The sequence below is a fragment of the Dama dama genome, chromosome 18 (genome assembly GCF_033118175.1).
Source record: "Dama dama isolate Ldn47 chromosome 18, ASM3311817v1, whole genome shotgun sequence".
Taxonomy (NCBI): Eukaryota; Metazoa; Chordata; class Mammalia; order Artiodactyla; family Cervidae; genus Dama; species Dama dama.
In genome coordinates this window covers 39,602,072-39,626,571 of record NC_083698.1, presented here as the reverse complement: position 1 = coordinate 39,626,571, position 24,500 = coordinate 39,602,072, and the positions used below count along the sequence as shown (strand labels likewise).

At 39.0% G+C, this 24,500-nt stretch overlaps 1 protein-coding gene across 3 annotated transcripts in view; it reads right to left on the bottom strand.

The window, feature by feature from the left end:
- The window catches only part of MAGI2 (membrane associated guanylate kinase, WW and PDZ domain containing 2), a 1,418,975-nt gene extending 1,394,509 nt beyond the window's left edge, over positions 1-24,466 (bottom strand). For all 3 annotated transcript variants that reach the window (XM_061165155.1, XM_061165157.1, XM_061165156.1), the window contains exon 1: positions 23,844-24,466. In XM_061165155.1, coding sequence (XP_061021138.1) covers positions 23,844-24,144 — 301 coding nt within the window. In that variant the 5' untranslated portion in view covers positions 24,145-24,466. The remainder of the gene's footprint in view (positions 1-23,843) is intronic.
- Between the last annotated feature and the right edge of the window lie 34 nt (positions 24,467-24,500).

The window sequence follows — 24,500 nt, the reverse complement described above, 5'->3', positions numbered from 1 at the left end:
ATTTGGTCAAACATTATATGGGCAGCATGTGTGAGGATGTTTTGGGATGAGATTAACATTTAGACTCAGTAAAATATACTGTTCTCCCTAATGTGAGTAGGCCTCATCCAATCAGTTGAAGACCTAAAACAGAAAGGCCTATTCCCCCACCCCCCAACCCCCCGACTGCCCCAAGTAAGAGAAACTTCTTACTCCTGCCTCACTGCCTTTGAACATCAGTTTTTTGTCCTACCTTTAAATTCAGACTGAAATATCAACTCCTCTTGGGTCTCAGGTCTGCAGGTCTTCAGGCTGGAGCTTTACATCAGCTTACCTAGGTCTCTAGTTTGCCAATTTAATCTGCATGTATTGGGACCATATGGAGGCTAAATAACTCGCTTCTGAATAACCAACAAATCATAGAAGAAATCAAAAAAGAAATCAAAATATGCATAGAAATGAATGAAAATAAAAACACAACAACCCAAAACCTATGGGACACTGTAAAAGCAGTGCTAAGGGGAAGGTTCATAGCATTACAGGCTTACCTCAAGAAACAAGAAAAAAGTCAAATAAATAACCTAACTCTACACCTAATGCATGTATTGGGACCTATCAGCCTCTGTAAACACATGATTCAATTCCTTATAATAAACATCTGCCTCTTTCTCTCCCCCTTCCCCTCCCCACCTGACACACACATATATATATGTCTTCTGTTGGATCTGTTTCTCTGGTGAACCCAGACAATATAAGGTTTCAAATAAATCAAGTAGTACAGGGAAAGAAGATGTTTATCATTCATCTATTCAAAATTTTTCTTAAACAGTCTACACATTTGTAGGCATCATTCCAGGTAGTAAGGAAATAAACACAAATTAGATGCTGTCCTTACCCTTGATGAATTCCAGGTCTAAAGCAAATGACATATTTGACAACCTTATCTGCAAACCATTGTTACAGCAAATGGAAATGAGAAAATATTTTGTTGTGATACTAAGAATCAAGAGGATCTGGATCTAATGCTCATATACCAATACTGGATAAAATAAATGAACCTTGAGACCTTGAGATGTACATGCTATTCTTTTAATTTATAACAAAATTATATAACACAGTTCAAAATACTTCATATTTCATTTCTGGGACCTTGAACTAGAAGAGTCACCTCAAACAGAAAATATAATTTTGAGTGCTCAAAAATATGCATATCACTATCAATGCCATTTTGCTGTTATTGTTCAATTGTCCAGTCATGTCTGACTCTTTGCAACGCCATGGACTGCAGTACTCCATACCTCCCGGTCCCTCACCATATCGTGGAGTTTGCCCAAGTTCATGTCCATTGCATCAGTGATGCCATCCAGACACTTCATCCTCTGATGTCCCCTTTTCCTCTGCCTTTTTCCCAGCATCAAGGTCTTTTCCAATGAGTTGGCTGTTTGCATCAGGTGACCAAAGTATTGGAACTTCAGCTTCAACATCAGTCCTTTCAGGTGATATTCAGAGTTGATTTCCTTTAAGATTGACTGGTTTGATCTCCTTGCTGTCCAAAGGGCTCTCAAGAGTCTTCTCCAGCAGCACAGTTCAAAAGCATCAATTTTCCAGCATTCTGTCTTCTTTATGTAAAGTCCAGCTCTCAGAACCATATGTGACTACTGGAAAGACCATAGCCTTGACTATACAGACCTTTGTTGGCAAGGTGATGTCTTTGCTTTTTAACATAGTGTCTAGATTTGTCATATCTTTACTGCCAAAAACTAATTGTCTTCTAATTTCAGGACTGCAGTCACCATCCGCAGTGATTTTAGAGCCCAATGCCATATGGAAACATTTGACTAATTGACAGAAGGTATTTTATTGCAAACATAGTTTCAATGAATAATTCCTAGTAAAACTGAGAGAACAGTTTGGATTCTCAAGGTTTACTACAGGTATGGCCCAGAACCTTACAGCAATGGTCAAAGATCTTGCTCTCAAAATAGCACCTCACAGAATCAGAAAATGAGGCAATTTTTCTTCTGTGATCTCCTAATTAAAACTAAAAATATACAGAAGATATAGGCAGCACTGTTGAAGACAGAGTTCCCACTATTATTGTTTGTATTTGACTTGTTAATAAAATAGAAATATTACCTTCAGTGCTTAACAGTGATATATTAACATTAAAAATTCTTATATGATACATATTACAAAGAACCCAATTTAAAAAGTGGTGTATATTATTAAAGATGTATTCCCCTCCCCACATACACTCTCCAAGTCAGAAGTACTGCTGCTGCTAAGTCGCTTCAGTTGTGTCCAGCTCTGTGCGACCCCACAGATGGCAGCCCACCAGGCTCCGCCATCCCTGGGATTCTCTAGGCAAGAACACTGGAGTGGGTTGCCATTTCCTTCTCCAATGCAGGAAAGTGAAAAGTGAAAGTAAGTCACTCAGTCATGTCCGACTCTTCGCGACCCCATGGACTACAGCCTACGAGGCTCCTCCATCCATGGGATTTTCCAGGCAAGAGTACTGGAGTGGGTTGCCATTGCCATCTCCACATAAGTACTAAGTAAAGAATAATATATACGTGCAGGCCTGTTAAATACAGGCAACTTTCAAATTCCCATCCCTGGCCTCCTTTTCATACTCAGTGCTCTTCTAAAGGGACTGTAGCTCCTTGAAGGGGTAATCTTGAAGCTACTCCTCAGTCCCTCAGTCATGACCCCATGGACTGTAAACTGCCAGGCTCCTCTGTCCATGGAATTTTCCAGGCAAGAATACTAGACTGGATTGCCATTTCCTACTCTAGGGGATGTTCCCTTAAGGGATACAGCAATCATCATAGAAACATCACCACTCAACTCTCTAAACTGCAGCTCTGTCAATTTTGTGAACTCTAGATATATGTGACCATCAACCCCTGAACATTAGAAATGTGTCATCTGCCAGGCTCCTCAAACACATTATATTCCCAGGCGCTTACGTTTTTCCATAAGCTGTTCAACTGAAGCAATATGAAATAAGAAAATCTGTTTAAAAATAAAAAATAGGTTATTTTACAACTTTGAAAGTGAAGTGAAAGTCGTTCAGCTGTGTCTCTTTAGTGACCCCATGGACTGTACAGTCCATGGAATTTTCCAGGCCAGAATACTGAAGTGGGTAGCCTTTCCCTTCTCCAGGGGATCTTCCCAACCCAGGGATTGAACCCAGGTCTCCTGCATTGTAGGCAGATTCTTTACCAGCTGAGACACAAGGGTAGATCAAAAATACTGGAGTGCAGAGCCTATCCCTTCTCCAGCAGATCTTCCTGACCCAGGAATCGAACCGGGGTCTCCTGCATTGCAGGCAGATTCTTTATGAACTGAGCTATCAGGGAAGCCCCTTTTATAACTTTATTCTGTTAATTTACTATCTCTAACCCCAATGCCTAGCCTAAATTCTTTTAAGTAAAATACCAGTGATAAATATCTTGTGAATATAATCATATTACTTATTCACTAAAATTTAAAATATGCTGAAAGCAGCATACCGCTTCTTTTACAGTTGTCCAAGGAAGCAATTCTCAATTTTTAGACCAGCACAAAGCCACTTCTTCACTAGATTACATTTTAACCTCTGTAGTTGATGGCATCTTCATCTACTGTGAACACCCACCCCCAGCTCAGTTATCTTTGGCTCCTGCCTCTCCTTCACCACTATCTCCTATTCAACTGGATATAAATTCTTATTCATCCTACTTCTATAATGCGCCAATTCATGTCCTTCCATTTCCATCACTGATAAGGAGACGTTAGGCCTTCCTCTTCCTTTCCTCTCCTCTCAGCCTGTGAAAGTGAAAGTCGCTCAGTCATGTCCGACTTTTTGTGACCCCATGGATTATACAGTCCATGGAATTCTCCAGGCCAGAATACTGCAGTGGGTAGCCTTTCCTTTCTCCAGGGTATCTTCCCAAACCAGGCATGGAATCCAGGTCCCCTGCATTGTAGGTGGGTTCTTTACCAGCTGAGCCACTAGGGAAGCTCAAGAATACTGGAGTGGGTAGCCTATCCCTTCTCCAGCAGATCTTCCTAACCCAGGAATTGAACTGGGGTCTCCTGCATTGCAGGCAGATTCTTTACCAGTTGAGGTACCAGTGAAGCCCCTCTCAACGCATAGCTCAAGCCAAATTTCCTCCCTGCCCTCGCCCCTCATAAAACAAAAACAAAAACAAAAACAAAAACTCCAACCACTTTGATTATGCTCGTCCCTTGTTCAAATGCCTTCAGTGCCTTTACTTACCTAGGGAATAATGTCCAAACTCCTTTGATTTTCATTTAAGACTTTCCCTGATATGATTCTAAATTTCTGGAGAAATCCTTGGTTAATAACAAGTTTACTCAGCTACCCCTTTCACTAGCCTCACTGATCTGTATTTACTTCTCTGCCGAGGAGGGTCATTTTCACCTTCTCCCACCTTTGTTCATGCTCTTCTCTCACTTTCTACACCTCCCCACTTCCCACTCATGCATTAGAGCCTATTTCAAACATCCCTTATCCTGTGAGTTACCCCCTCCACCACCACCACCACACACTCTCCATGATCTTCCATCTCTTAAGTAATTATGTTTCCAACTAAGCAACACTAAAGTTTTAGAAAACATTTCCATATAAGCATTGCCTTTTTTGATTCTAAGACCATTCTGTAATATATAAGAAGACCGAGTCTCAGAGGAAGTTACTGGTCCCTTAAGGGCATGATAGCAACAAACTTGGGACTGGAATCCAATTACATCCTCTTACTCCAAGATCCAGACTTCTTATACTGTATTCCTCTGCTTCCTTTCTTTCCTGTGTGCTCTAAAAGCAGTATATTCATTCCTGTATCAGTCCACTAAACTCTGCGTCTTAAAGTTAGCTTTGTACGTGAATTATTTCTCCTCGTCTGTATCCTTGAAAGGTAGGTTCTGACCATTATTATTCTAATGCCAGGACTTAGCTTAAGCATGACACAAAACAGAAATATAATGAATAATTATTTATTCAATTAATCAATCAAAGGATCATAATTTTATTGAATATTTTTATTGATGAAACAACATATATATGTGTGTGACAAATACAAAAATTCAAGCTCATGTCTCTTCCATCATAACATACACACAAACACTTCTATCTCTCTTAAAATGCATGTCCTAGATACATAACTGTCCATTACCCTTCTTACTAACAGATTTCCTGAAGTAGTGGAATGCATGTGCTATTTCCATTTTCTTACTTTCTATTCCTCTTCAAACCTGTGACATCTAACTCTTCTGTACCACTTACTCCACTGAAACGACACCAAGCAAAGCTGATCTCCATTTTTGCCAAATGCAATGGAAACGTCGCAGACATACATCATCTTCCTAAACATTTTTGTTGTGTTCAAACATTTTGTTGTGATCACTCAGTGTCAAGACTTCTCAGATAAGAGTCTTACTTTCCTTCCTGGGATACCCTGACTTCTCAAACATAAATGTCACAGTCTTTCTTTGTTCTTTTTTGCCTTTATAGTCTCTCATTGGATAATTTCATATTCACCAAATTACAAATTCAGCTCCACTGACTCTTCTGAACTTAAGAACTGGGATATTCAGATGTCTACCACTTGAATTGTTTCTGGGCATCTCATATTAAATATATCCCAACTGTAATTACCTTATCCCCAAATCTACTCCTTGCCAACAGTCACTATAATGTTTGGCACCACCTAACAGAAGGCAGAGGAACCAGGGGTCAAATTGCCAACATCTGCTGGATAATTGAAAAACCAAGAGAATTCCAGAAAAACATCTATTTCTGCTTTATTGACTATGCCAAAGCCTTTGACTGTGTGGATCATAATAAACTCTGGAAAATTCTGAAAGAGATGGGAGTACCAGATCACCTGACCTGCCTCTTGAGAAACCTATATGCAGGTCAGGAAGCAACAGTTAGAACTGGACAAGGAACAACAGACTGGTTCCAAAAAGGAAAAGGAGTACGTCAAGGCTGTATATTGTCACCCTGCTTATTTAACTTACATGCAGAGTACATCATGAGAAACGCTGGGCTGGAAGAAGCACAAGCTGGAATCAAGATTGTCAGGAGAAATATCAATAACCTCAGATATGCAGATGACACCACCCTTATGGCAGAAAGTGAAGAGGAGCTAAAGAGCTTTTGGGCGAAAGTGAAAGAGGAGAGTCAAAAAGTTGGCTTAAAGCTCAACATTCAGAAAACTAAGATCATGACCTCTGGGCCCATCACTTCATGGGAAATAGTGGGGAGAGAGTGGAAACAGTGTCAGACTTTATTTTGGGGGGCTCCAAAATCACTGCAGATGGTGATTGTAGCCATGAAATTAAAAGACGCTTACTCCTTGGAAGGAAAGTTATCACCAACCTAGATAGCATATTAAAAAGCAGAGACATTACTTTGCCAACAAAGGTCCGTCTAGTCAAGGCTGTGGTTTTTCCAGTGGTCATGTATGGACGTGAGAGTTGGACTATAAAGAAAACTGAGCACCAAAGAATTGATGTTTTTGAACTGTGGTGTTGGAGAAGACTCTTGAGAGTCCCTTGGACTGCAAGGAGATCCAACCAGTCCATCCTAAAGGAGATCAGTCCTGGGTATTCATTGGATGGACTGATGCTGAAGCTGAAACTCCAATACTTTGGCCACCTGATGGGAAGGACTGACTCATTGGAAAAGACCCTGATGCTGGTAGGGATTGGGGACAGGAGGAGAAGGGGATGACAGAGGATGAGATGGTTGGATGGCATCACTGACTCAATGGACATGAGTTTGGATAAAACCCGGGAGTTGGTGATGGACAGGGAGGCCTGGCGTGCTGCGATTCATGGGGTCGCAAAGAGTCGGACATGACTGAGCGACTGAACTGAACTGAACTGAATAGAAACCAGAAAGTCAGCGAGATGCCTTCCTCTTCCTCACCATATAATCACGTGTACTGACAATTTTACCAACCACATTTTTCTAGACTCAGTCCACTCTTTCCTATTCCTACCCTAATTATTATAGTTCAAGACTTTAAAACCTCTCCTCTGTGTAAATCTATAGCCTCCTTAATGGTCTCCCTGCCTCTACCTTCAACTTCATTCAATCAAGTCTCTTCATTATCTTACATGTGCTCCATGAAATGTTGCCTACAGTGATGTCCTCACTGGGAAAACAATGCACAAATATGACCTTGTCAGTTCCATCCTTAAAACCTTTCTAACACAGAAAGACAAGTTAGAATAGTGGTTAAGTGCACTTCCTAGGTTAAATCGTGGTTCTGTTAATTGTTATGTGGCTTTGGACAAGTCCCTTCATCTCTCTGGCGTTATTTTCTTATCTGCCAAGTGGTACCTACCTTGTGGAGGTTAAATCAATTAATATTTACTTAAAGTATTTAGAACGCTACCTGACATGTAGTAAACACTGCTTATGTTTGCCAATAAAGACAATATTAATAATACTATTCACAGTAATACCCAGTGTCTCACCATTCAGTTCTTAATGATGGATTAGCCCATATCTAATCCATCTAGCTCATTTATTACTACTGCCTGTATTAAATTTGATACTTTAGTACTTAGATAGTCTTGTTTAAAACTCTCCTAGAAACCCTCAATATCAATGCTGCGTTGCCTTTTTCTCTAGAAGAATCCTCCTACTCTCCTCACCTGATCCCCTACTCAAGTATTCTCTTTTCCATGAACTGTTGCTTGAAACCTCAGGAGAGACCAATAACCTTCTCCCAGGCATAGGTCTTCTGAAATATTTACTGCATTCAAAATTCTTTTTATAGTAGTTATTAAATAAAACTGAACATTAATATACAGTATATACGATAACTATAATAATATCAAACAATACAGAACTCTTGATCCTGTGCCAGAAACTTCATAGTGTAGTATATAGGTAAGAGCACAGAATTTGGAGACAGACAAGTGTGGATTCCACTCACAGATAACTCTTCACGCTAGTTGTGAATTGAACAAATTATTTTACATCTCTATATCAGTTCCATCCTTTGTAAAAATAGGTAACATTACAAACCTACTTTGCTCAGATGTTATGAGGAATAAATGTTGTAATACCTATAGGATCCTTAGCCTAAGGCCTGGAGTATAGTATAGGCTCAATATATATTACCCATCCATCTTAGGTGGCCCTACACAGCATGTCTCATGGTTTCACTGAACTAGACAAGGCTGTGGTCCATGTGATCAGCAAAAACAAGACCGGGAGCTGACTATGGCTCAGATTATGAACTCCTTATTCCAAATTCAGACTTAAACTGAAGAAAGTAGGGAAAACCACTAGATCATTCAGGTATGACATAAATCAAATCCCTTATGATTATACAGTGGAAGTGACAAATAGATTCAAGGGATTCGATCAGATAGACAGAGTGCCTGAAGAATTATGGACAGAGGTTCGTGACATTGTACAGGAGGCAGTGATCAACACCATCCCCAAGAAAAAGAAATGCAAAAAAGCAAAATGGTTGTCTAAGGAGGCCTTAAAAATACCTGAGAAAAGAAGAGAACCTAAACGCAAAGGAGAAAAGGAAAGATATACCCATCTGAATGCAGAGTTCCAAAGAATAGCAGGGAGAGATAAGAAAGCCTTCCTCAGTGATCAATGCAAAGAAACAGAGGAAAACGAGTAGAATGGGAAAGACTAGAGATCTCTTCAAGACAATTAGAGACACCAAGGGAAATTTTCACGCAAAGATGGGCACAATAAAGGACAGAAATGGTATGGACCTAACAGAAGCAGAAGATATTAAGAAGAGGTGGCAAAAATACACAACAGATCTATACAAAAAAGATCTTCATGACCCAGATAACCACGATGGTTGTGATCACGCACCTCGAGCCAGACACCCAGGAATGCAGAGGCCAGTGGGCCTTAGAAAGCATCACTACAAACAAAGCTAGTGGAGGTGATGGAATTCCAGTTGCACTATTTCAAATCCTAAAAGATGATGCTGTGAAAGTGCTGCACTGAATATCCCAGCACAATTGGAAAACTCAGCAGTGGCCACAGGACTGGAAAAGGTCAATGTTCATTCCAATCCCAAAGAAAGGTGATGCCAAAGAATGCTCAAATTACCACACAATTGCACTCAACTCACATGGTAGCAAAGTAATGTTCAAAATCCTCCATGCCAGGCTTCAACATTATGTGAACCTTGAACTTCCAGATGTTCAAGCTGGATTTTGAAAAGGCAGAAGAACCAGAGATCAAATTGCCAATAATCAAGAGAATTCCAGAAAAACATCTACTTCTGTTTTAGAGACTATGCCAAAGCCTTTGACTGTGTGGATCACAACAAACTGTGGAAAATTCTTAAAAAGCTGGGACTACCAGAGCACCTTACCTGCCTCCTGAGAAATCTGTATGCAGGTCAAGAAGCAACAGTTAGAACTGGACAGGGAGCAACAGACTGGTTCCAAATTGGGAAAGGAGTATGTCAAGGCTGTATATTGTCACCCTGCTTATTTAACTTATATGCAGAGTACATCATGAGAAATGCTGGGCTGGATGAAGCATAAGCTGGTATCAAGATTGCTGGGAGAAATATCAATAACCTCAGATATGCAGATGACACCACCCTTATGGCAGAAAACGAAGAAGAATTAAAGAGCCTTTTGGTGAAAGTAAAAGAGTGTTGGCTTAAACACTCAACATTCAGAAAACTAAGATCATGGAATCCGGTCCCATCACTTCATGGCAAATAGATGGGGAAACAATGCAAACAGTGACAGACTTTACTTTTGGGGGCTCCAAAATCACTGCAGATGGGGACTGCAGCCATGAAATTAAAAGACACTTGCTCCTTGGAAGAAAAGTTATGACTAACCTAGACAGCATATTAAAAAGCAGAGACATTACTTTGTCAACAAAGGTCCGTCTAGTCAAGGCTATGGTTCTTCCAGTAGTCATGTATGGATGTGACAGTTGGACCATAAAGAAAGCTGAGCGCCGAAGAATTCATGCTTCTGAACTGTGGTGTTGAAGAAGACTCTTGAGAGTCCCTTGGACTGCAAGGAGATCCAACCAGTCCATCCTAAAGGAGATCAGTCCTGAATATTCGTTGGAAGGACTGATGCTGAAGCTGAAACTCCAATACTTTGGCCACCTGATGGGAAGGACTGACTCATTGGAAAAGACCCTTATGCTGGGAAAGATTGAAGGCAGGAGGAGAAGGGGATGACAGGGGATGAGGTGGTTGGATGGCATCACCGACTGGATGGACATGAGTTTGAGTAACCTCAGGGAGTTGGGGATGGACAGAGAAGCCTGGCGTGCTGCAGTCCACGGGGTGGCAAAGAGTTAGACACAACTGAATGACTGGACTGAACTGAAATAATAACTTAATGAATTCTAGCTCTAGAAAAATGGTGTTGGAACATTTCTGATGAGTTAGTTTACAATTATACACTCCTGGATCAATGGCATAGACATTTGTAAACATTATATACTTAAAAAAATATTTCAAGTTGTTTCTGGCATGCATTGGTGCGTATATTTTTGTAGTTGATTTATTTTCTTGATTATATTCTATTTTGGATAATGCTAAAATAAATTTGTGTTCTACATATTTCACTTCCAAATGTTTATAATTTTCTGGAATTTAAAACAGAAGTCCAACCAGATAAAACTAAGTGAGATAATGGAGACATACCTAGAATTTGAGTGAATTTGTGTAACACAAATATACATCTTGGTTTATCCTCCAAATAGATTTCTGTTTCTGAATGATGTTCAGTAATGCTTCCCAAAACAATAAAATGGGAATAAAACAGCTACTTTTATAACATTTTTCAGTTATATCTGTCAAAAGATGTTGTTCTCAAAATAACAGAAAACCCAATCCAAATGGTTCAACATATCCTATGTACTGTTAGCTCAATAACAAAAAGTCTTAAGAAAGGACTAGTTCTGCACTCATTATTTTAGCAGATCATCACTCAGTTTAGATTATCACTCAGTTCTGCCATTCTCCACCTTTGGTCTTTCACCTCAAGATCACAAGATGGCTACAGTGGCTCCAGGTATCACCTCCATATATAGCAATTTTCATAGAAAAATGAATATATGTGTCCTGGATCTTATTTCTGAGAAACTCAGAAAGTCCAAAAGGGCTTCACTTTACTTTTCACTACTTAGAACTGGGTTATAAGCCATTTCCTAAAGCAGTCACTGGCAGAGAGATGGAATTACCATGCTTGATTTAGACTACTTTAAATTCTTCCCCTGGGGATAAGGCTGACATAATACACAGCACATGGCACAGAATCACACAGTGTGTAGACAGTTGAACAAAACTGGCATTCTGTTCAGTAAGGAATGAAGGGATGGGAAAAGGAGAAACGCATCCCAGGTAGACAATCAACAATGTCCCTGATACCTTTGTGACTTTCTAAAGTCTATCTGAAAACATACTCAACAGAAGCAAAACTACTCAATGCTAAAAGTAAATTTCCCCAAAGATAAAGGGTCTTATGATGCTCTTAATACTAGACAATGAAGAATTTCCAACTAATTTTGATATAAGAATATAAAAGGATATCTTTCTGATTCACAGTAATGTGTTAGCATACTGCTTGGGCTGTCAAAGACATCATCAGTTTTAAACAGCTTTTAGTAAAGCTTACGGTATAAGTACACTTCACAAATTCATATATATCCACTCCAAAGCAAATTAATTTGACATGATGAAAATAGATTTAAAATAAAACATCAATGTAATTCAAAATATCATATTCTCCATTTCATGACAAAACCCTTGAGGATGCAATTAAGCTTGGTTTTTCTTAACATTTTCAAATCCTCAGTAAGCAACGTTAGTACCTGTATTTTAATTAGATATTTATAAGTTAAGAATCATTTAACTTATTTTTAAATGATTAATTCTTTACAATTATAATATATCATATACTCATTGGGCTTCCCTTGTGGCTCAGCTGGTAAAGAATCCGCGTGCAATGTGGAAGACCTGTGTTCGACCCCTGGGTTGGGAAGATCCACTAGAGAAGGAAAAGGCTACCCACTTCAGTATTCTGGCCTGGAGAATTCCGTGGACTGTATAGTCCATGGGGTCACAAAGAGTCAGACACGACTAAGCAACTTTCACATGTACTCACAGCACGTTGGATTCAATTCTCTCATTTTACTCTGAGGCATCTAAACCAGTACAATTTAACCTACTCTGTAACTATGTTATCAACTTCATGAATAAGCATGCTCCTTATCTCTGCCCCTTCTTTACATTACATTATATTACATTAACATTAGGACATTATCTTAGGCATCCTAGCCCACCAGCCACTTGGTGATGTAAATAAAAATGACTAAAATCCAAACTACCAAACTATTATCATTTCTTAACAACTAACATATATGAAATACAGAAATCATCTGGGCACTCAATGTCATTATGTCTTTTAGTTCTCTCATTATCATAGTTAACAAGGGTTTAAAAATACCAATCATAGTTGAAAATTTGTGAGTACCTGTGCAAGCTTTTCAGCTAGATTTGTCACACATGGAATAATTTTATGTAACTCTTTCACTAAAACCAGACTGTCCTCTTACATGTATAAATGCTGTTCCAGGACTATCAGTTTAAAAATTGGCACTGAGATACTCCCCCAGAAGTCTAGTGGTTGAGACTCCTCACTTCCACCGTAAAGGGTATGATTTCTGGTCAGGGAGCTAGGATCCCACATGCTGCACGGCATGGCCAAAAAATAACTTAAAAAAACTGGCATTGAACTTTACTGTTTCAAAAGTGTGTGTGTGTGTGTGTGTGTGTGTGTGTGTGCATTCATACATACATGTGTGGGTGCATTTCATGTACACAAAGAAGCAGAACAGACAAATTTGCTATTCACTAGAGTGACTCTCCCACAATGAACTGAAGAAAAGGAAAGCAAAGGCACTTCCAACCAAAGGGAAAAATGAGATAATGTTAGAGATGTTTCAGAAGAAATACTAAGAGGGAAGATTTTAGATGAGTATTTGCTTTATTGACTATGCCAAAGCCTTTGACTGTGTGGATCACAATAAACTGTGGAAAATTCTGAAAGAGATGGGAGTACCAGATCACCTGACCTGCCTCTTGAGAAACTTATATGCAGGTCAGGAAGCAACAGTTAGAACTGTACAAGGAACAACAGACTGGTTCTAAATAGGAAAAGGAGTACGTCAAGGCTATATATTGTCACCCTGCTTATTTAACTTACATGCAGAGTACATCATGAGAAACGCTGGGCTGGAAGAAGCACAAGCTGGAATCAAGACTGCCGAGAGAAATACCAATAACCTCAGATATGCAGATGACACCACCCTTATGGCAGAAAGAGAAGAGGAGCTAAAGAGCTTTTTGGTGAAAGTGAAAGAGGAGAGTCAAAAAGTTGGCTTAAAGCTCAACATTCAGAAAACTAAGATCATGACCTCTGGGCCCATCACTTCATGGGAAATAGACAGGGAAATAGTGAAAACAGTGTCAGACTTTATTTTGGGGGGCTCCAAAATCACTGCAGATGGTGATTGTAGCCATGAAATTAAAAGACGCTTACTCCTTGGAAGGAAAGTTATCACCAACCTAGATAGCATATTAAAAAGCAGAGACATTACTTTCTCAACAAAGGTCCATCTAGTCAAGGCTATGGTTTTTCCAGTGGTCATGTATGGACGTGAGAGTTGGACTATAAAGAAAACTGAGCACCAAAGAATTGATGCTTTTGAACTGTGGTGTTGGAGAAGACTCTTGAGAGTCCCTTGGACTGCAAGGAGATCCAACCAGTCCATCCTAAAGGAGATCAGTCCTGGGTATTCATTGGATGGACTGATGCTGAAGCTGAAACTCCAATACTTTGGCCACCTCATGCGGAGTTGACTCATTGGAAAAGACCCTGATGCTGGTAGGGATTGGGGACAGGAGGAGAAGGGGATGACAGAGGATGAGATGGCTGGATGGCATCACCGACTGGATGGACATGAGTTTGAGTAACCTCCGGGAGTTGGTGATGGACAAGGGAGGCCTGGAGTGCTGCGATTCATGGGGTCGCAAAGAGTCGGACATGACTGAGCGACTGAACTGAACTGAACTGAACTGAAATGAAGAGCATCTCTGATAATTTCCTGCTCTTCCAGAGAGGAATTGACTTCTATCTACTTAGACCTCAGTCCTAATAAAATGGTCATCCACTAAGTACATGAATTGCCAAGAGGCAAGATTATAGTTATTCATGATTAAGGTGCTTTTGGAAATAAGCCACAGTTTTTCTGACTCTTTAAGTCTTGTTACTTATTTAATAGAATAAATTTGACATGTAAGAGGTGTACAGTACATGTTACTTTGATACATTTATATGTTTATAATAATGTTGCCAATGTAATGATATTTATCACATTATATAATAAAAGATTATTGTCTCTATTAATGCTTGTTATTTTTTTGAAGAAAGTGTGTAGTAAAGAGTTGCTTTAAAAAAAAAAGAGTTGCTTTAACATCCTTTTAGCACAGACTGCAAAGAAAGACAAAGTGGTTTTAACTGTGGACTGATCAGAATGCTTCACAGATGCAACATTGGACATTTCATACCACTGAAACTTACTTATGCTTGCAATCCAGCTATTCAGATTTTGACAAGTTTAGAGTATGTTGCTAGATAAATCTGTAGATTTTTACAGCATTAGTTACCCTTGTATTAATATATATTCCAGGTAAATATGTACCTTCTTGTGTACAGTGATATATAATACTAGGATAAGCACCATTGCTCACCTGTAAAATGAAAAATAAGTATTAAAATACATATATAATTGGTTTTTGCACATAACATTTTCACTTAAACATTCTCTACGATCTATCAAGTTACAATGTAAAGTGCAAACAGTCTCTATGCCACCTGTAATCCATGGCAATACAAATAAGTCATTGTAACCTCTGGGAGGCTCATGTGTATTTTCTGTGGGTGGTGGCAGGGACTGTGCTGAGTCTTTATAGCTATGAAGGCTTTCTTTAGTTGCAGTGAGTGGGCTTTTCAATGCAGTGGCTTCTCGTGCTGTGAAGAACAGACTCTAGGGCCATGGGCTTCAGTAGTTAAAGCTCCCAGGCTCTAGAGCAGAGGCTCAGCAGTTGTCGCGCACAGGCTTAGTTGCTCCACAGCATGAGGGATCTACCTGCACCAGGGATTGAACCTGCATATCCTGCATTGGCAGGCGGATTCTTTATGCCTAAGCCACCAGGGAAGCCCATGAGTTCATGTTTTAAGAAACGTTTTAAAACACAATGTAATGTGAAAATAGATAAATAAAATATACCCTCTCTATTAAACAAATTTGCTTCTTCCTATTTCATTTCACAGTCACTTAATAAAACCCATGGCTGATTCCACTTGTTTACTTAGTATGAACAGAATGCTAGATTTTCAATTTATATTCACTCAAAACTTTGATATAGTTCCATGTATTTTGGCATCTAGTATTACTGCTAAAAGTCTAGAAAGTTTATTATCTTAGTGACTAAAAAAAAAAAAAAAAAAAAAAAAAACACTGAATGAGGCTTGAAATATCTGATCCAATTCTGAGAATATAAAGAAATACTATACTGTAAAAAACAATGGGAATTAACATGTGATACAATATTATTAACTAAAGTACAGATTTTGTTCGAATTTCACAAAATTTTATGCTAGTGTCCATTATTTGTTTTCATACCTTATTTTCAAGATTCCACATTGTATTTAGTTGCATTGAGCAGCTTCAGCTGCATGCAACAAATTCTGTTAAATTCTCTTTTCATTTTTATTGTCACAAATATTTTCTAATTTTCCTTGTTATGGCTTCTTAGATATGCCTATCATTTAAAAGTGGATGTTTAATTTCCAAATGCATGGGATTTGTAAAGTATCCTTGATATTAATTTCTCATTCTGATTAATTTCTCATTTAAATACTTTCTTCTCTGCTTCCCCTCTGTGCTATTTTTAGTCTTCTAACTTTATTGAGGCTTTCAATGGCTAGTCAGATTTCTCTTGGTAAATGTCACATTGCACTTGAAAATATGTAGATTATTTTCAGATGTCTTTTGATATTGATTTCTAACATAATTCCACAGTGACAAGAGAACAAACTGTATGGTTGCAATACCTTTAGACCATGAAATTTTTGTACCTTGTTTTATGTCCCTGAATATGTTCCAATGTCTCCTAGTTTATAGTCTATGGGAACCTGAATAGAATTTGTATCCCACTGTTGTGTGAAAATTGTATAAATCTTAATTATGTTGTATTGGTTCATGATGATTTTTAGTTCTACTATACCCTTCTACTTTTCCATATACTCATTCTATTAATATTTGAGAGTTTGATATTGAAATTCCAAGCTAAATATCTTAATTTATCTACTTAAAAAATAATTGTAATATATAGTGCAACTATGAGACAGCCCTGGTGGCACAGCAGTAAAGAATTTGCCTAAAAGTCAGGAGTCACAGGAGATGCTAGTTCGATCCCTGGGTCAGGAAGATCCCCTGGACGAGGCCATGGCAACCCACTCCAGTATTCTTGCCTGGAGAATCCCATGGACAGAGGAGCATGGTTGACTGCAGTCCATGGGGTCACAAAAAGTCAGACCCAACTGAAGAGACTTGGCACACATACATGCATGTGGAATTACATGTAACTTTCCAACTTCCAAGTCTCCTGTAAATGTGTTATCATACTTTCATAATTTGAAAAATAAAAAAGAGAAAAAAGTAAAACCCATGGTTATTTATAGAAAAATCTCTGATTTCATATGCACGAGTTTCACTAAACTCAGTTAAAAGGTTCAAAAAATTATTCCATAAATTTTATCATCAGAGAAATCAATATCTTCAAAATATCTTTTACTTCACACTATAAAGATTTACACTTTCTTCTGCCACATATTCATTTGCAGCCATTATTAAATACATGATGACTGCCATGATTTTAAAAGTGAAAAAAAATGTTTAAGTAAACCAAAATAACTGAAAATAACACAAAGACTGACATGGATTCATGTAACAATTACAGGGAAAAATGTTTCTTAAGGTAAAACAAGCCATAAAATTATGTTAAGTATTGAACAAAATCTAATCACTCACTTAAAATATGCATTCATCATCCTCCTTTATCCCTGAAAATAGATGCACTGGACATATCTGAGTTAATATTCAATCAGTTGTCAAAAAAAGGAAAATTTTTTCCTGTTACTTCTAGACTACCCAAAGCAGACAATACTGTTTATTAAATTTAAAACAAATTTCTAAAGTTCAAGTTAAAATTTTGGATTAAGATTTTTAAAAATTAATTAAAAAATTAATTTCCAAATAGGATCTTTTTTAATCGAGTTTGTAACATATCAATGAAATAGAATAACAGAAGCAATTATCAACTTCCTATAAGAATATGACCATTTTGAGTTTTAAGCAGATCATATCCCTATACAAACCTATGTAAAATCAGTAATTATGAAATTATTACTAACTTACCTATACAGAAGAAATTATAATTTACTTTTATTAAAGAAATATTGTATCCGTCCTTTCTGTAAACAAAAGAGAGGGAGCTGGGACTGGAATGGGATAATGAATCACAATACTAAGAAAGTTATAAGACCCTATTCCATGCTTTTCATAATAATCAGAATGTAGATTAAAAACACTTTTAAAAATTATTATTGGACACTGGACCAGCAAGGTAAATGTTCCTATTGAATTCTAAGATGGGATTAAGTCAGCTTAAATGCTAAAATCACTGGGGGAGGCTGGTGGTAGACACATTAGTGCTTGCTTCATCTTGAAACTTAATATAAAGAATCATTCGTATTGTGTGCTGACATGCTCACAAATGCAAAGTAAACTTTTAGCTGACTTTTGATGTATTTTTCTTTATTTTACATGGGTGACTATGAACACATAGGAATTAATTCTGGTTTTTTTTTATTGCTCTTCTTTATGAGCTTGTGATTTCTAGCTAAGAAATTAAAGTTCTGCCTTAAAACATGATACTTGTATTAAACTCTAGTCACATGTAAGAAGTATAAAATAAATTCCTAAGCGTAAATTAGTGAATTCTAATAGATTTCTATGCTTATCAAGCCTAGAGTAAATGATTCAATAAGATATGGGGACAAAGGGAATAAATTATTGAGTGAAAATAAACTATGGCTAGAGTATAAAATCGGAGAAGGCAATGGCACCCCACCCCAGTACTCTTGCCTGGAAAATCCCATGGATGGAGGAGCCTCGTAGGCTGCGGTCCACCGGGTCGCTAAGAGTCGGACACAACTGAGAGACTTCACTTTCACTTTTCACTTTCACGCATTGGAGAAGGAAATGGCAACCCACTCCAGTGTTCTTGCCTGGAGAATCCCAGGGACAGGGGAGCCTGGTGGGCTGCCATCTATGGGGTTGCACAGAGTCGGACACGACTGAAGTGACTTAACAGCAGTAGCAGAGTATAAAATAAATATAAAACAGATCTTTACACATAAAGGTGGCATTAGTGAGAGTTATTTTTAAAAGGTGAAAATATGTTCCATTCCATTTAAAGGCAATACTCTTCACATTAATGCTTTTCAAAGAAGATTTATTTCACTCTATAGAAAAACTTTAAGACCACTACTTGCAAATTACTCATATTACTAATTAGTCAATCACTTTCTATTTTTCAGTTAGTCTTCAATTAACAGTAAAATCCTTTGAAAGTTGAAAACATTTCATGTCACTAGCTCAAAATGACCAACATATTTGGAAATACATTTACAAACACTTACATAATGCTTATTATCTGCCAGACACTACATCATTTAAATACATAACTTATTTAATATTCTCAAGATACTATTACTACCCTGGGATAGATAACTTGTTTATATAGTCAATACCAAATACTCGGCATACTCGGGATTCAAACCCAGACAATCTACTTGGGAGACTACATTTAAAGGCTACTCTATCACAACTCTTCAGAGAAATTATTCACCCAGGGAATGCTATGCATTTGAAAGTCATTGTTTAAACTACAAGCAGTCAGGGTTGTTCAATGTAAAAACTTTTTGCTCACTATGAGAGTGAATGTGTGAATTTCAAGCAGCTGAAAAGGAAAGTGAGCCTAAGAAATATGGAAAAAGACTGCACCAAATAAACATTGGGTATAGAAATGTGCTTAGTGCTAAGTCGCTTTGCACAGTTGTGTCTACTCTTTGAGGCCCTATGGACTGTAACCCACCAAGCTCCTCTGTCTATGGAATTTTCCAGGCAAGAATACTGGAGTGGGTTGTCATGTTCTCCTCTAGGGGATCTTCCCTACCCAGGGATTGAAGGGAGCTTCTGAGTCTCTCTTGTCTCCTGCATTAGCAGGTGGATTCTTGACCACTAGAACCACCTGGGAAGCCCTTAAGAGTAGAAAAGGTGGCACTTAAATACATTAGCTGTGGTTTCACCCCAAAAGTAATCAAACATGACAAAAAAAGCACACAGTCATATTTAGCATTCAACATCACACTATCTAAATTTTGTACATTAAAAAATATATTGAAAACTATAGTAGTATCCCCCATAAATTATGCCCAAAGATAACTCATTCATCTTGTCCTAAAATTTAAAGATACTTTATCCTAAAATAATTAACTGATCAAATTGCTTAAACAATTCAATAAATTCACATACTTAGTTTTCTATGGAGGAAAATGAATCTTGGAGAAAATTTGACACAATTTGTTTTCAGCTTTTCAAATAAAGGAAGCACAGAGGTTTAACTCTATGATACTAGCTTGAAGTCAGTCAAAAAGAAGCATGACTCTTAATAATTGTGGATCTACTTTCCTTTGAAGATGTCTCTGAAAGAAGCAATAGGAGAGAGAGCAATGTACATCTTCTCTAAACTGAATTTCAAAGGCTTTATTTGGCTCTTCTTCTACATAGGAAAATTTAGAAAGCATTTTGCCTTTTACTTTCCATTGTGAGATCCTAAAGGGGAAAATAAGTTCAGGCTATGCAGGTCCCCATGTGGTTTTAGATGCAGTAGCAAGGAATGTAGGACACAAAGGTCTATGGAATTGCCTGCAGTGAACATTAGAGCAAATTTTAAAAGAAAAAAAAAGAAAAACCTTTAGCACTTCAGTATAGATCTCAAAATCACTCAAGAAACTTCCTTCAACTGCATCCACTGCATTAATGAGATCACAGAAGAGAACAACTAGTTTAGAATTAAATATTTTGGTGATAAAAATGTATTATTATAATCTAAAAAGTCATAATTTATAAAAAATAATAGGATATAAAGTAAATGGTATTTTTCATATATGACTCATCACTGTGTGAATTAAAACCAGTTTAAATTTAAAAGGGAATCTCTTGAATTTAATTAAATGGTTTTCAAAAATAGCTTTAAAAACATTTAAATTTTTGTAGAAAAATTACATCTATTTGTTTAGTGCATGTTAAAATTCTGGCAGTTTACCTTCTTTTAAAATTATGATAATTTAATCTTAAAACAACTGTAAAGGAAAATTGGCCAAACATGTAAATAAAAATTGATTAAACAGTGCAATTTTATATGGTGCACTTTTTAATAAACACTGTTATGCAAATTTCCCCTTTTCTTTGCAAAATCTGCCTTAGTTTACCTGATTATGTATGTAGTTTCTATATAATACGCAGAGTTGAATATTCAAAAATCAGTTATCTATTACTATTTTAAAAATACAACTGCTAAACAAACCATGTTTAAGTTTTTCAATAATACTAGCTTATTGGATCTCTAGAAAAAGAACTACAGAGCCAAGAATTTCTATATATTTTTCCAGCACGTGAAATCAGTAATGAAACCCAAGACACATAGACACTATATCTAAGGTTCTGAAAATTTCACTTTTCTTACAATGATAAAGTAAACCTATCTATCATTTGACAAGAGAAAGAAAGATTTCAACGTGGGAATAGAATATGAATCACCACACATGGAAGAATATAAAAGAGGATTATATTTTCCACAAAAGCTAAAAGAAGCAATTATTTTTGTTTCTTGGTCAATAGAGATTCAGAAGGTAAACCAGGTTCCTGTGGGGGTTCTGTGAATATCATTATAAGCATCAATCATCAATGACCCAGTGAAGTCCAGAATTGAAGGTTAGTACAGAATTAAAAGAAATTTTCCCTAAATATATCACATTCAGTCATGCCTGACTCTTTGCAACCTCACGGACTATACAGTCCATGGAATTCTCTAGGCCAGAATACTGGAGTGGGTAGCCTTTTCCTTCTCCAGGGGATCTTCCCAACTCAGGGATCAAACCCAGGTCTCCCGCATTGCAGGCGGATTCTTTACCAGCTGAGCCACCAGGGAAGCCCAAGGATACTAGAGTGGGTAGCCTATCCCTTCACCAGCAGATCTTCCCCACCCAGGAATTGAATGGGGTCTGCTGAATTGCAGGCGGGTTCTTTACCAATTGAGCTACCAGAGAACCCCAAATATATCACATTATATGTCTATACTCCATGAGTTCTAAAAACTATAATCTTCTAAATAAAACCTAACATAGAAGTTGAATATCTGAGACTGTCGTGGATCATTTCATGGAAGGGTTTACATGAGATCTAGTCCAGGTACCCATCTTACATAGGAATCCATGGAATGTGGTCACTGGCCTCTTCATAAACACTCACAATTATGGGAGCTAATGAGTTCACAAGTCCACAGATTTTTTAAAGCTCTGTTAAAATCATCTTAATAAAAGTAAAATGCTTCATCCTTTAAAAATTTCCACAGATTTGTCTTATTTTTGCCCTATAGCATAATCACAGGATAGTATTTAATGATAGCTTTCATGCCTTCACTTTTCCAAGTTAAAGTCTTTCCACTGGATTTTACAGAATAGATTGACAATGCCCCCAAAATCTCTCTTTCTTCTTTTCTAGCTGCTAGAGCAACAGCCTGTGAAGGTCCATCTCAAAATACAGTGCTCAGAATGAGTACATTAAAATGTGGTCATAATTACAAAGTACAATGGGATAGACACTTCCCTCATTAGGCTACAATCATTAGTCCAGTTTATTAATAACAATATCTTAAAGTTGGCAGCCATTTTCCACTACAAATACCAACCTTGTTGTCAACAAAACCATGGTTATTAACTGTGACATAGACTTCTGGATTCAAAAACAGAACTTCACATTTATATCCATTACTATAAAATAGTATCATGACATCAAATATGCTAACATTAAAGCCTATATTCGAGCCTCTGGTATGTCATCTTGGAAAACAGTAAGATACTCTGCCTTCCTACCAAACACATTCTTCAGGTTCATACCGTATTTACCTCTGTGGCCCGACATACACGTCAATGTTTACATTAGCCTATCTCAAGTAATCAGTCACTAACACTCCAGAATCCCCAATTAAAATTTTTTTTGTATGGCAATTTACATTTAAGAAATTTATCCTGAGGTTTCATTTTTCACTGACTTACTTTTAAAACTGGTTTATAGACAAGATTATCTCCCTAAGAGTGTTTCATACCTCCCCAAGACTATTTCTTGACAGTTGAGCATGCAATGAGAATAAATGGTTGTTCAAAATGCAGGCAATAACATGCTCAATTCCATCTTTGAATCCGAACCATGTGTCACTAACAAATCTTTCATTTGTGACACATATACATACATGTCACACATGACTGTGAATGTGAGCTACAAAATTTATGCAATCCCATGTGGAAAATGAAGATACACTATTTTATTCCAGCTAAAGTTGTCCTCTTTCCAAGAAACTTTTATCTCATTCTTCCCTACTTCAGGACCAGCATTTTCCTTCAGGCAAAGACAGATGCGAGAATTCTGCAAGATCCCATCACAGCCTTCAGCGGAGGCTCATCTAAACCAGGTTGGAGCTGACCGATCCTCAGTCGAAATCAGAAGGCTTTTTCATCCAGTTCCTCCTTAGAAACACGCCCCCCTCCCCCCTCTGCCCAAATCCGAAGCCAGAGGGGAGTCCGACCACAAAAAACTTCCACTCATGAAGACAACCCCATAGTAAAGAACATTCCGGTAACCAAGTCTCTCCTTCGACCTCCAAAACTCTAGAACCCGCAGCTAGCGCCTCGCCTGCCTCGCCAGCCGCCTGCCGCGGGCCAGCTCGGGGTGAGCTCCCGAGTTAGTCAGTGCGCACGTGACGCGCGGTGCCCACATGACCCGACCGTGGGCGGGGGAGGGGGATAGAGGAGCGAGGCAGGGAAAAGTTAAGGCGGACCCGTCAAAGCGCCCGAAGCAATCCTCCCCTTCCCTTCTTTGTCAATTAGTGGCTCAGGGGTCCCCAAGGTGTCTTCAGTACAGCTACAGAAACGGAGGGCGCCCGTCTCCGTTTGCTCCGTCACCCACTACTGCTCCCCGCCCTGCTGGTGATGCCGCTGCACCCTCAAGTTGCTCCTTCCTCTCTTTCCTGCCCCCCTTCTTCGTTTCTGCCTTCTTTCCTTCCCTAAAAGCTCTTCATCCATTGCGGGCCATGCGGCTGACGCACATTCAATTGCCCCGGGAGCTCGTCGGCACCTCTGAGGTCAGACAAGGCCGAACACCTACCAAACGCGAGGGGGTAACTGCGCAAACAAAGTTGCACGCTGCACCGCAACCCGCCCCTCCCTCCCACTGAGCCCCCCATTCTGAGCCCCGGCAAAGCTCACTTGCTCTACCGGTTCTCACTCGACCTCACCCCACTGTCGCGCAACACACCCCCTTCCCCACGCGAGCCCACCCTTCCATGATGCCCCGGCGCCGGGAGCGGTCCAGCCTCCTGGTAGAGCACCGAGCCCGCCGCGGCGCTTACCTTGTTTGACACACTTGAGCCGGAGGGGGTCCTTGCAGTGTTTGATCACGGCCAGCACGTCCCTGATGGTGAGCCCCGCCACGGGGGTCTCGTTGACTTCCAAAAGCAGTTCCTCAGACACCAACTTGCTTCCGCTCTCATAGGCCACCTTGCCCGGCTTCACCTCTCCCAGGTAGGGGAACTGTCCATTCTCGGCGCCCCCCTTCAGTTCAAAGCCCAGCTGACCCTCCGGGTTCCTGCCAATGACACTCTCATGGACTTTGCTAGTCCAGTGGCTTTTCTTTTTCAAGCTTTTGGACATGGCAGTGGGGTGAGTCGCCTCAGCTCCTGAGGGATTCCTTTGGGGTAGGGGAGTTGGTGCTGAGAGAATGAGGCTGAAGGAGCCAGGGGGCCAAGAGGTGAGAAGAGCAGACTTTGCCTTCCTCCCCTCTCTGTTCGGTGCTTTCCCTCTTCTTTGGATGGAGTGTGGTCGAGGAAGGGGGAGGATGACAGGGACGGCTGGGCAGAGGTAGGAGAGCTTGGGTGAGGTTGTGCTGTCCCTTGAATGACACTCAAGGCTGTGGCCCCGCAGCAGAGGAGAGCTGTGGCGGCGGCGGCGGCGGCGGCGGCAGCCTGAGCGAGCAGTAGCCGAGCTGGTGAGCGGGTGGAGTGGGGGTG